The 13,946-nt window shown below is 37.2% G+C and overlaps 1 protein-coding gene across 2 annotated transcripts in view; it reads right to left on the reverse strand.

Moving 5' to 3' along the window:
- Positions 1-13,871, reverse strand: part of CARS1 (cysteinyl-tRNA synthetase 1) — a 30,901-nt gene extending 17,030 nt beyond the window's left edge. Inside the window, exons 1-9 of one of the 2 annotated variants that reach the window (XM_088525815.1) lie at positions 13,790-13,871; positions 8,961-9,206; positions 5,494-5,585; positions 5,038-5,126; positions 4,610-4,706; positions 4,033-4,131; positions 2,942-3,091; positions 1,596-1,736; positions 831-919 (exon numbers count right to left, since the gene is read on the reverse strand). In XM_088525815.1, coding sequence (XP_088381941.1) covers positions 831-919; positions 1,596-1,736; positions 2,942-3,091; positions 4,033-4,131; positions 4,610-4,706; positions 5,038-5,126; positions 5,494-5,585; positions 8,961-9,206; positions 13,790-13,814 — 1,028 coding nt within the window. In that variant the 5' untranslated portion in view covers positions 13,815-13,871. The remainder of the gene's footprint in view (positions 1-830; positions 920-1,595; positions 1,737-2,941; positions 3,092-4,032; positions 4,132-4,609; positions 4,707-5,037; positions 5,127-5,493; positions 5,586-8,960; positions 9,207-13,789) is intronic. The other variant, XM_088525816.1, reaches the window with a different exon arrangement.
- Between the last annotated feature and the right edge of the window lie 75 nt (positions 13,872-13,946).

A 13,946-nucleotide genomic window follows, 5' to 3' on the forward strand; every position in this document is an offset into this window, starting at 1 on the left:
CCACTACAGACATGACAAAGATTTTAAAACTCTTTTCAAGACCTTGACCTCAATGCAAGAAGCTGTATAAACTTTTTCTAAGAAAAATGAAAAATGCAGTTTTTGAGCACAAAAATGCCAGAGAAATATGGCAGTCCAACCACAAGATTTATTTATTTTTTTAAATAATGAAAATATTTCCACATGGGAAAACTGAAGCTATTAAAAGAAAGAACACTTACGGTTTTCAGCCTGGATTCTACCACAATATTTGTTTCAGGAATGAGTATTTCACTCTATTAAATTAATAATCTAACATTAGGATGTGAGGAGGATGGTGCTGGCCTCTTTTCAGTGGTGGCCACCAACAGAACTAGAGGAAATGGCCACAAACTGAAGCACCAAAAGTTCCACAGGAACTTAAGGAAAAATTTCTTAACAGTGAGGGTGACAGAGCACTGGAACAGGCTGCCCAGAGAGGTTGTAGAGTCTCCTTCTCTGGAGATCTTCAAAACCCGCTTGGACGCAGTCCTGTGCCACGTGCTCTAGGTGACCCTGCGTGTGCAGGGGGGTTGGACTAGATGATCTCTAGAGGTCCCTTCCAACCTTAAGCATTCTGTGATTCTATGATTATATTTTTAAGAGATCACAGGACATATAGAGTACCATAAACTACCACAGGATTAAAGTTACAGTTCTTGTGCAAAGAAACCTTAAATTTCTTTACTGAAAGAGACATTACTTCTGAAAGGGACTATATTGGATTTAAAAATAAAACAGTAATTGTTAAAAGTCTTTTTGCCTTTGATGAAGTATAAGCACACAACAGAACCATTCATTAAGGAACTTACCCGTAACCATTATCCACAATCTTTTTAACAAATTCCACGATTTCTGGAACATACTCACTAACCCGTGTTAAAACATCAGGAGGTAATACCTACAGATTAAAAAAAAAGTGGAATTGCATAATTATATATTTTATTCAAAAGCAAGTGACAATATAATCTAAGAGTCCTACTTAAAGCTTCCTGCTCTGAAACTTAATGTACTGTGCTCATTTTTCTATTGCCCTCTAAGGCCATGTTAATAATAAACTACTGCAGGAGATATCAGCTGTTTCATTTACTGCATTTCTGGCAGAACAGGCTATATGTTCATCCTTGATCTGGAGGCAAGTGAATAAAACTTTGCTGACCTGAACCCCTGTATATTCAACTATAAAAATCAAGGATATGTTTGTTGTCATCAACACATAAATTCCTTGCTGCTCAAGAGTAATAAGCAGTCAATCTAAATGCTGAAGTTGGCAGAGCTCTATTTTGTAGCTACTATCTTTTCTCAAATTTCTGGATCAGTTTAGAATTACAGGTCCATTTTACAAAAAGAGGAAGCAAAAAGCACAGATGTGCTCTCTAGTTAAAGGGACTGATAACAGGTATAGTGGTGTAAGATTGAGAGCCCTAACAACTACCTATTCACATTACAGGTTGAAGACTTCATCAATAAAGTTGAAATTGGAGTATTTTAAATCCATTAAGGGGCTAATTTCTATTCTATGCATTATGAGGCATAGCATGCACAGTTTTAAAACAGAAAACAGACTATACACTTACATTGAGAGCTTCCATGTCTTTATGGAATTCTGCTTCCCAGAATTTGGGGAGCTTGGAGAATATGGAATTGTCAGTCACCTGACTGCCAAATTTTGTGTCCAACCAGTCAGACAGCAAATCTTTCGCTTCTTCCAACAGTATCTGTAAAGCATAAACAAAAAAATGATGTGCAAATGACCTAGAACCTGCCTTGTTCAAACTCTGCAGAAAGATTTTATTCTGATCAGAGACGTTTGCCTAAGGAAAAAGTCACCTGGCTATTAATATAGAGTACGTCTTGTTTCTATTAGACTTTGTTATCTTTGTTATCACATTGCCTTTCATATACTTGGAGGCAAAAGAAGATAAACAAAGATAGCCGTCTCCATTACTAGTACACAATCCTAACAAAAAACTTGTTTTGCACACTGCCAACAAGTCTGAAAGAACTTAAACCTTATCAAGAACACTTTTCAGTCCTGTTGCAATAAGATACCCCTTTTTATTACAAAGATGACCCATAAAATGCAATTGCTTAGATCTTGTGTGTTTTTAAAGTATATACATTTTTTAGGACATTTAGCACTTCAGTGATTGGAATTATTTTCAGCAACTGGGTTATTTTAGAAGAGAATTTAGAGAGCAATACCTCTCAAGAAAGGAGTATATACTTTATGTCTCTTACAGCAATTAAAACTAATAATCTGAAAGCAATAAAAGATAAAAGTGGAAATCAGCTACTGAAAGACAGTATTTATACTGTCTGAGCTGGTTACTGACACAGTATCAAAGCTCAGTAAAGTCAACAAGATTATTGTCACTAATTGTAATGGATTTTGGATCAAGTTGAGCGTAGTTTTATGTGTGTGTGTGGGCATTTTCCATGTGATGAGAAACTTTTCTACTCTGATCGGAGTCACAACACTTGAATAGAACTGCCACAAATCCTGAAACTTTGTGTGTGCATATGCAACAATTTATGGTATGAATTGTTTTTGAATTGTTTTGAACTGATTTGAATTGATTTGTTTATGGTATGAATTGTTTTCCTACTGAAACTAATTCCATCAGGCCAAGAAAACAGAGAATGCCTAAATCTATGCAAGAGAAAATCCCTGCATGAAAGATAAACTGTCTTGAGGTATCACTGGTAAGAACAGCATCCTAAAACTATTCAGCTGAACTCAGGGATATTATTTACTGTATTGAGTGATAAGCACTGGAAGATTCTCAGGGCCGCTATTCCTGTTTTTATCAAATAAAAATTTCCAAAATATGTTTCCAAGAGGTAATTACAAGTAAAATATTATTTTTGAAACTACAACAACTATAAAATAAATATATTTTTAAAGCATGCTCAAGCTGACCTCATGATATCTGTTGATCTCTTCTGTGGAGAATTTATTTTGTATTGCTTCTTCCAGAGGGTCAAAAGCAGACTTCACTGCACTCTGAATTCTTTCCAACATCTGCTTTTTATCTGGGTCTGTTGTCTCATTTAATTTAACTGAAAAAAGCTACATTCAGAAAAAAAAAATTAAAAACATCTAGTATTACAATAGGGCTATATTCCACATACAATATAAATCTTAGCTATATAGTACCTTGCTTGTGATGAATAATACATTATCCCACATACACTGCTGATACCAAACTAGACAGAATAGTCTGCCTTTATTCTTTTTAAAAAAGTTTTTATATATTACAAAATCAGAATTACTGTTATGTAGTAATTTTCATTTTCTATGCAGTCAACCACCTTAATTACAGACTGAGTTATCTCAAATCTGAAATGGAGGAGCATGAACGGAAAACACATATATTAAACACTACGCTACACAAAGGCATGTCAAGCAATGGCAGATTCGCAGAAAAAATCCAAACATCCCATTCCCAGGTCTGTATTCAGCTGATTAAGATGAGTGATCTCTATGATCTGCAGTTCTAAGATGACCAGAGAACCACCTTCCCCAACCTTCAACCCAACAAACACGAATTATTAAATCCCAGAAATTTTGCAGATTTCTGTGCTTTCCAAGTCTGCCAATGATTCAGAAGGGTAATTCTTACACATGTCTACAGTTTAAAAGACTGTAGACAAACAACTGTTTTAAAATGTTTTAAAGAGTTAACTAGAATTTCAGTTCTAACGAACATCCAAGTATTTTCTTAACTATACAGAAAAATATACATGCACACACAAAACAGCTCTAGGGACATAAAAATCAGGCATGATTTTTGGACGGATAGATCTTGTCAATAGTGGTGAAAGATCTCAACCCACACTTCTAAAACAATGGCCATTACATCATCTGTTTAATCTGTGCTTCCATTTGTGTAGTAACATTTCCATAGAATTAAAACAAGTTTAAACAAATAAGTAGCAACAGCAAATCTGGAAACATTTTTGAGATGCTTTGCTACATTACTGAAAAAGTGGACTGAATACTGATCCCACCTCTGAGGCAGTTTTAACGTCTTCAAGTAGTTGAGCTGATGTTGATTTGTTCTCCCTATACTGTTCAAAAAGGTAATTTTGTCTTGCTCTCTTGATGATCTAACAAAACAGAAACAAGGCAATATTTTTGTGAAGTGACATAGATTTACAGAATATACAAAAAAAACTATTACATACCAATAAATCTTCAAAATTGCCACAAATTTAACAATCTACAAGAATTACAGGCAGCAATACAAATTAAACACACCATATGGAGTTAGCTAGGTACTTCTGCACAATTAATTAAGTATCTCAACAACAGAGAATAATAATTTTATAAAGATAACTTGTTTGATGGTCTTTTTCATTCTCCATTATTTGTAACAGCACTCATTTATACAGAAGAAAGGCTCTGCTAGCATAGGACTGCTGAAGAAGTGAAAAGAACCAGTAACTTTGCATAGGAAATATATGTCCAAGTAAGCACACTTTTTATCTTGGCTTATGAAATGGCAGTAGTACTGTATACACAGGGTTCTTTTACTCCCCACACTCAAACTACATTATTTTAAATTGCAATTGAAAAATACCTTACCTTATCATCAATATCTGTAATATTCATACAGTAGAAAACATCAAATTTAAAATAATCCCTAAAGATTCTTCTCAGGATATCAAATGAGATGTATGACCTAAAAATACAAAAATATGTAAGGGAGTTTTTACTGAATACTTCAAACATATTTCTACTCTAAGCATAAACTAGCTACTTTAATTTCGTGCAATTAAATTTATGGCAATTTAAACTTTCTCTCATCTACTAGTAAGTTTTTAATCACACAATGAATTAATAAAACTCATAATATGCTTTTGCTAATCTCAATTCCTGAGTGTTGACACGACTGGGAAAACAAGAGTGTTTTCCAGTAACACATTCACCTAAATAAAGTACATTCTTCTATTTAATCTTTTGCTTACATGTAAAACTGTTATTATTTGTACCAAAATCAGGCATCACCGTACCTGGCATGTCCCATGTGAGAAGCATCATATACTGTTGGACCACAGCAGTACCATGTGACCTTTTTTCCATTCTGAGGCTGAAATATTTCCTGAATTGAAAGGGAAGTTAGAGTCAGCAGAACAGATTGAAGACATATGTTCTCAGTCTAGTAACATCACAAATGAATGACACAACATGAAAAAAACTTCATGAATTTGATTTCCAAAAAAAAAAAAAAAAAGTAATTGCTATTCAACTTTCAGCTTTACTATCAGAAAAGTCCACTACTACCTTTACCATGTAAAAGAGAAAACAAAATGTAGCTGCTTATACTACCTGCGCTCCATCTAAACAAGGTATCAAATTAAAAAGATTTAAAAACACAACCCAGAAATCTGGCTACTCATAGAGAAGACGAGAAAAAAACATTTAGATGGCTTTTCTATTTGTGTTTATCTATTCTTTCATTCAGTCACCTTATTGCGAGTCAAGCTGTTATACAGGCAGAGTCTAGAATGTTTTGTCCCTTCAGGGGGAGACCAGAGAGGTTGCACACGCTTGCCTTTACCTAGGGGAAAAAAAAATTTAGAAACCGAAAACACATGCTAGAAATAGATTTGCAACATAACAAATTCTACTTATCACATTGTTAAGTTACCCCAAAAGGAAAAAATATATATAATTAGACAAAACAGATCCCTTCATAGAAATCCAAACTCATCTTGTTAGAGCTCTTTCAAAGCCACCGAAATCCAAGTAAATTATTTCAATCTAGTTTATTATTTACTCTCTGTCTGGCCACTCCTACTAACTTTTGATTCAAGTAACAGAAAGGAAAAGGTTACAAAAGTGAGTATATGCAATTCAGTATGTGTTAAAAAGAGCAATTTGGTACGCATTAACTAGAGCTTCAAAATGTAAATAATTACTAATAAAATATTATGTCAGTCCTGGGTTTTCTGCAATGCCACTGATTTTACCATGACTGCATATGATATAATTTGCAAAAAAACTCCAGGGACCAGACCTAGTCTCTGGACCAGTAGTGACAGAATATGTGTACTTAAAGAGAGAGGGAGGGCAAACCAAAAAGTTTAGAAAGAATATCAGCTTTTTTTTTATCATACATTCTTGCTGTGTACATAAAGTATTTTTGAACACAGTCTTTTACCATAAATGTGCTCCAGTTCAGCAAAAGGCTAACTTCTGCCATTACAGAGAGTGGACGAAACCCAGGGTAACAGGAGTGACAATATTCATAGGAGCTGGAAAGAAGTAGCATTACTCTACTTTGGGCAATTTTAACATTTTGAAGTCTGCATTTGACCTAAATAGGAGTAAGGAAGTTTTGCTCTTCACTGAAACAGTGCAGTTGTATATTGCTAAAATGTAACTAAAGTGTTTAAATAATGCAATATATATGCAAACAGTATAACATAAATTTCAAAGCAACATGAAACAGTGTTGTCAGAAAGTTTATACTTCTTGAGAACACTTCAACATCTTTCCAAAACTCTTGTTTTGTTCTCAGTATTTTCCTTACAGAATATCACCGTGCTAATTGCATTCAGTAGCAGTTTTAGTTCAACAAATCAATGTTTATTGGACAAAAAATATATATTTTTAATGGCAACTTATGAAACAAGCTGCCAAACAATCTTGTTCTAAATGTCTGGACAGTTCAAGCCAAAGCACCATACTCTGGAACACTGAAAATGTATTTAATGCGGAACGTGCTGTGTATCTCCTAACTGGCTGTGGGCTAGAGCACCTTTATTACATACCCTTGCAAACTGCAGCTTTTCATTCTTCTGCACGCACTGGATGAGAAAGAGAAGGCTTATTCTTGAAACTTTTTATTTTTCATTTTAAGAAACAACATCGTGTTAAATTGATGTTTTTCCAAAGTAGGAGCACATCATCTCTCAGAGCTGCAGTTCGCTATGCACTGGCCTGCTTACAAATGTAATGATGTTAAACTAATTATCACATTAACTTGGAATGAAAGCAGAACAGGAAAAATCAGAAATGTAACAAGATTACTAGGCTAACATGTATAGGATCTGCTTTAAGAATTCTCATGGTATGCCTTTTAAGTGCAATTAAAATATTGTACAAACTGTTTGTTTGGACAGCAAAACTGCCTTTGTAGATCCTGTGTTTCAGAATGTTCATTAACTCTGTTTCCCTGACCTGTCATATGAACATTATGACTCAAAAAAACCCCAACTAATGTAAACTGCATTAAAAAAATCATCTGTTCCTCACCTTCCTTATTTCAATTGTCTAAACTAGAAAAAAAAGGCAACTCCATGCTATGAGTTCACAGAAATATATATTTATTGTAAATATTTTATTGCCTGTACCTGAACATAACACTTCAAGTGCAAGAATAGTCTTTCCATAATGCAGATCATATCGAAGCATGGGTTTGTTTAGTGTTTGATTTACAGAGATTACACTGGCATGCTTATTTTTGGCTCAGGTTTCCCTCAGGGAGGAAAGCTGATGTGGGATAGCACAATAAAACATAAATCTGTAAAGCTTTCTTTACTTATAACCACATAAGAAAAACCCAGATACTGCATCCTCAATTTCCCAGCTCCAGAGGTGAGGGTCCCATGAACACCAAGGTAGAAGGTGTACTTTTTAGACTGTTCAAAAACATCTCTGTTAGCAATAGTCTTTCCTTGGCTGAACTGAAGTCCATTTGCCCTACTGCACATCTGGAGCCCTCTAACAGACCCTCAGATAAAGAACACTCAAGTTCTGTGAAATGTGGCCAATCAGTATGTTATTTGCGTCCTGAACACTGCAGAACACTCATCCCGGACTTTGGTGACACATGCAGAGGTGGTAAAAGAAAAAGAGAAAGACTTATCATCAAAGATTTAAGGCACCTTTTCTTTCCTTTTAGTGCTCCACCCTGATCCATGAAACTCTGCAGGTGAACTGGAGTTAGTGGCATTAAATCTACTATCAGAGCCAGCACAGCTGAGATCCCTTCGTTATTGAAAAGAAATCAACACCCAACGTAAATCCATGCAGGTACACACGCGCACATGCAAAATCTACTCGCAGCAGTCTGATTTTAACTGCTAGTCTGCTAGGAACTGAAAACACATTTGATGACAGGTTGTAAGAAGATTGCATGAGCATAATATTAGTCAACAGCCTTCAGCAAAAAGCAGACGTTATGCATTCATTCATGGATATTGCAAGCACTAGACAACAGCTCTGTGTTATTACTTTTTCCATGACTTCCTGAGCAAGGATCTCACTACAAAGCAATTAAATTAGGCTAGCTCACTGGAAAACATCTCAGGAGAGTGATGCAGCTCTAGAAAATGCCAGCACCCGTGCCAGCACCCGTGCTTACACAATGACCTAGATTAACCAGTAGTATTTCCTCAAAACATCGGCAATCCTTAAATCATCAGGGTTAAAAGAACCCTGAACATTCTTTTCAAAATTCACCTCATATTAATAACAGTGTTCAGAGGCAATATTCAGTTTATTATGAATTTATAAACTATACAAGAAATATTTAGTTACCCTTGCAAGGAAAAACATAGAGTGAACAAATTCTAATATTTTATTCTAAATAGTATTATATTAGCTAAACTAAAAAAAATACATATGCACTTTTCAGCGACTAGCTTTTTAAAAAAGATATAAATAATAAGTTATGTACATTGAGGAATTTTCCAAACAAGAAAATGCGGAAACAGAGCTTTAGCATTCCAACAGCTCAGGAACCATCAAGTACCGTGTAACTGTATGCAGGTAGAATATCATGGCCTTGAATACAAGCTCATATGGTAAATTTTAAGGTGTGCAAGAACATCTAAAGAATGGGAAGGAACTTTTAGGAGTTCTTAGCAATAAAATCAATGCAATGTAGGCTAGATTGTAACCTGCCCAGCAATTCTGTATTACTCACTTGTTTGAAGTTTACAAGGCTCATTTTTTTCACTGCTGCCATCATAGATTGCTTCTATGTGTCTGTACCACCGGACAACATGGAAATACTGGTCCACAGGTGGCCTCGAAAACTTTCTGAATACCTCCACATCTGCATATGAAAATGTGAACCCCTGGATATAACTACGAGTGCTCAGGTACTCATTCAAAGCCTTCACCCTGGCTTCCTCTTCACTAATGCTCAGAATAAAACTGTAGCTGGAAGCTGTAAAGACAGAGGCACAGGACATTTGGTCAGAATTAAAAATAGAAAGGAGAGCCCATGACCAAAATATATCCTTGTACTATTTGATACAAGATACTGAATAATGATACATTTTCTGTTTTTTCAGGGGGTAGTCTTTACAATGAATAGTGAGGACACAAGCACATGCCCTTTCCTTGAAGAAATATTTTCTATCTGGAAGTTCTCCAAGCACAGCAACCTTCATCAGTCTCCTCTCTACTCCACCCTGGTCCAACACTGATCCTGCACAGATTTAAACATGTAATTAATTTTATAAACTGTGGAGAGGCTGTGAATATTTCTACTGAAGCTGAGCATACTCTTAAATCTCTACAGGACTGATGCCAATATGTGAGCTCCCAAAGCGATGCTCAGTTACTCCTACTTGCTCCAACAATCCAAACTTTTTGAACTGTTGCTGCATATTCCCACACTTCTCCTATACCATCTTCTCTCCCCAGACACATGAATAAGATTTATTTTGAGTAAGATCTACAGATTATACAAATAGGATCAGGTTCCTTTTCTAATTCCACAATTGATTTGGAAAACATGCAAAGTAGACTTAAACAAGTCAGTGTGCATAAAGCAAAGTGGAAATTGCAGTATCTGTGCTAGAACTGACATTAGTACACCTAACACTGGAACTTTCCTACAGTGATTCAACATTTCTAACTCTGTTTTGTGTTCAAAGCATTGTATAAACATTAAGCCAATATCCTGCTTAGGTGGTTGGCCAAGAAGATAATTTAAGATGTAGTCAAGGTCGTAGAGCAATACAGTGAGAGTGCCAGTATTAGAACACCTGTGCCTAATCTCAAAACCCATAAAAGACCACTGTCACTGTCACCAACTGCTGAATTTTTAAATAGCGCAAAGACCTTTTTCTTCACGAGTAGTTTCCAAAGCACAGAAGGTGCTCATGGACCAATGCTTTTGGAAATCAAAGGATATAACGGCATGGGGGAGAAAATGATGGTAATGTTACAGAGAAGATGTGAGAATCTGCAGAATTACTTTTTTTCTAAATGCAAGCAAATAAAATTAGTTAAGAAAGATTTTAGGAGCAGCCTATTTCCTATATAGGGAAATTAAATACTAAAATTTAAACAGCTGCTCTTCTGGTGTGCATAAACTTAGAACATTTCCCTACATTGCTACTATCAAACATAAAATGGAAAGAATAAAAGACCAGCCTGTTACATCAGCCAGTAGCCATAACACTGTGTGTACAACCTTCTCTCAACATGACAACATGAACTCAAGATGACATGTGATGTTTGACTCTTTTGAGCACAAATGCAGTGATATACGACTTTAAAGTCCAGCAGAATAAAAAAAAAGAGATTTGTGATAGAAAAAACACAAATGCCACAACAAATACTTAAACTTCAGATTCAAGCAAAATCCTTTTGAAGGCTTATCCATGCAGTTGTCCATTGTGAATAAGAAACAACAAGTAAATAATGGACCATAACTAGACTTTATGGGCTTGTCTTACATAGTTGTATAGGATTCCGCTTTGATCCCAACAGTTAATTTTACTATAAACATTTCAGATTCCGAAATATTCACTGATGCTTATCATCACAGGCAGAATTCCACATGCTTGTACACATGAAATAGTTTGAAATAGTTATGTTCATTAACTATGTAGACTTAAGCCATAAATCTTCCTCCAATGTTAATTTTGCATCAGTGAATCATATGAGAAAAAGAGTAAAGAAAAAAAATACAGGAATAAACTATGTAGAAATGAACCTATATCTCAAAGAAAAGATCTTTGAGGATCTATTGCAAGGAGAGCAACACACCATTTGCAAAGTATTATTAGGGTTATTATAACCATTATTCATACACCAGACTACTAATGAGAAACAACTCAGTAAATCTGAAGCAGCAAAGCACCTTCCAACCACATCTGTAAACCAATCTAAAAAGGAAGTTGTAAAAACTTACGCATAAATACAACAAAGATGACAGAACCTGTAAGAGGTAATTTTGGTGAGGAGATGGCAAATACTACCTGTGAATGTCTGTACCAGTTCAGCCCTGATAAGCACATCAGATAAAAAAATCACTTCTAACAACTTCGGCATACACTTCAACATTTGAAATTATAAAGTTTGACCTTATGTCTAGTTGTAGGAGAAGCAGACTTAAAAGCATAATACATCAAAGAAACCAGATAGCCCAGGGGACCTGAGAGGGAGAATGCCTTAAGTTAAGAGTGATTATTGATTCAAATTCAGCCCAAAATCCACGTCCAAGACAACACACAGAAACAACTACAATAACTGTAGCACACCTCAGCTAGCTGTGGACAAGGTTTCTCAGGGAACAGCAGCAGCTGAGCCACAGCAGACTACTGTGCAAATACAAGTTTCTCATGCTGATTTCATAGTCTGTATTGAGCTCCAAATTTTGTTTTCTAGATTGAGTGCTACCCCCCAAAAAAAGGGAATAACTATCTGAAAGCTAGCACAGGTATATTTGGCACTGAATTTGGATTCAGAGACACAAGCAAACTGGCTATGTTTGAAAGATAGCTCAGTGATCAGCGCAAATTTGAAACTCCTCTAAGCAATGCAATACACAAATTGCTAATCGTTCCCCCTTTTGGCTTTTTTGTAGGTAGCTCCAAACTGGATCAAAGTAACAAAATAAAACTCTTCTCCCGGACTGCAGCATGCTCTCCTGGGAAGAAAGAAGGAATAGGAGAACAACGTCTTTTAGAAGTCAATGTATTACCAGGAAAAAGTACCGTTTGTTGTTCAATGAGAGAAACCACTCAAAACTCTCTTCATACAAAAATCTGTCCCAATTTCATTTACATCACTTCAAAAGTAGCACATCTAGGGAAGTTTGTTTTCTTGTGATTTATATCCCGTACCCTCAATTCCTTCCCTTCAGTGTCTCTATTTCCAAGTAGCATGTGCTGACCAGACAGTGGCTGCTGCCTTTCAACATAGTGTGTAGGGCTGAATTTTCCTTGTCTTTTCACCCAATCAGGTCACTGAAAAGGTCTCTGCCTTACTTTAGTAACTCCTGATTTTAAAGAACTTGTGCAAGCTTAATGTTAAGTGTTCTAACTCCACAGCCAAATTTAATTAATATCAATCAATGGATTCAAAAGCTATTAAGGGAGAAGAGCCAGTAGTCATGCACAAGACTGAGTTTCCCAACCTTTGCTTCTTTGGGATGCCAAGCTACGAAACAGCCCTTCTCTCTGTTCATTTTTTTTTCCCTCCCAAGACAATGACAGTTGCTACCACTCAACAGCATTAGGAAACAGCTTATGGACAAGAGAAAAGCAGGAACATTATAGAGCTGTTGCATAACACTGAACGTGAACTCATGTGAATGGAATGATCCATAAGTATCAAATCATATCACTCAACAACAATTCCTTTCAGAAAACAAGCAATGACTATAAGTATTGGAGAGGTAGCAAAACAAACAAACAAAACTAATAATGTAAAAAACATGACATTTTCCCTGTATTAAAGTTGTTTCCCATAAATTCCCCCAGAAACATTAACACAGTTGTTGTACAATAATTACAGGTGTATGATCTCTTTGGGCACTGTAATTGTACACATTCTTCTAACCATAGGTAGGAATACTTTGGTGACTACTAAATGACACTGTCACCTCATCTGGAAACCTGCAGCAATGCATGAACTCCAAGGTACAAGGCAGTTTCTACATTTTATTCCCATCAAGGAGGAGCTTCTTAGTCCTGCTCACTTTTAGCCTTGTGAGTTCCACTTTCATTTTTCATGAACTGAAACAAAAACATAACAACTATAACCTAAGGAAAACACAAATACTATTCATCCACTAATAAATTTAACTGATTGAGGGGGGGCAGAAGGGAGTTTATCAACTAAAATTCTGAAAATATATCTGGAAAAGCCAGTCGATTGACAGGAGTATTTGAGGTCACATAGGAAGGTTACCTGAAATGAGCAGAAAGTAAAGTAACTTCCAGGTGATAACAAAAAAGGGACAAACTTTGGAGTCTAAAGGTCCTCAACTGGCATGACAGAAAATTTCCAACCCCTTACATACCACAGCGGTATTTGACACTTGCACGACTGGTATTCCAAGTGTTTAAGCAGTGTCAAACATTACAGGACTATCCTGGTGCTCCTTCCATATGGAAGCACATCGCAGAACCCATCATTACACCCAGGGGACAGAAAACCTCTGGAAAAGCCAAAGTTCAGGCCCGAGCCGAGGAAGCGCAGGCAGGAAAGGGCAGCAGGGGGGACAGAATCGGGTGAAGAGGCCTCGTTTTTACAGGATTTTTATATTTTTTAAGCGTTTTCCACCCGATTTTCCCTCCAACGCCTCCGCGCGTGGGGACCCCCTGACATGGCGGCGGGACACTCTCCCGTTCCCCCCCACCACCCCGGCGCGGCGTGACGTCACGCTCCCCCCCCCCCCCCCCCCGTCGTGACATCACGGCGGCGGGCACCTGCCGCGCCGCGACAGCGGCGCCGGGCGCCCCCTCGGCGCCGGGCAGAGCCGCGGGGGCGCCGCCAGCCCCGACCTACCCTGCTCGGCGCCCGCTGCCGCCATCCCGCCGCGCCCGCCGCCGCCCGCGAGCTGATGCAACAGCGTGTCCGGAAGCGGCGCCCCGCCCCTCGCGACGCTACTTCCGACCAGCGTCACCACGGCAACGGCGCGAGGCGCGCTCATTGGCCGCCGCCT

Source organism: Tinamus guttatus, unplaced genomic scaffold, assembly GCF_059628265.1.
Source record: "Tinamus guttatus ecotype Peru unplaced genomic scaffold, ASM5962826v1 Tinamus_guttatus_pri_ptg000240l, whole genome shotgun sequence".
In the NCBI taxonomy this organism is placed as follows: Eukaryota; Metazoa; Chordata; class Aves; order Tinamiformes; family Tinamidae; genus Tinamus; species Tinamus guttatus.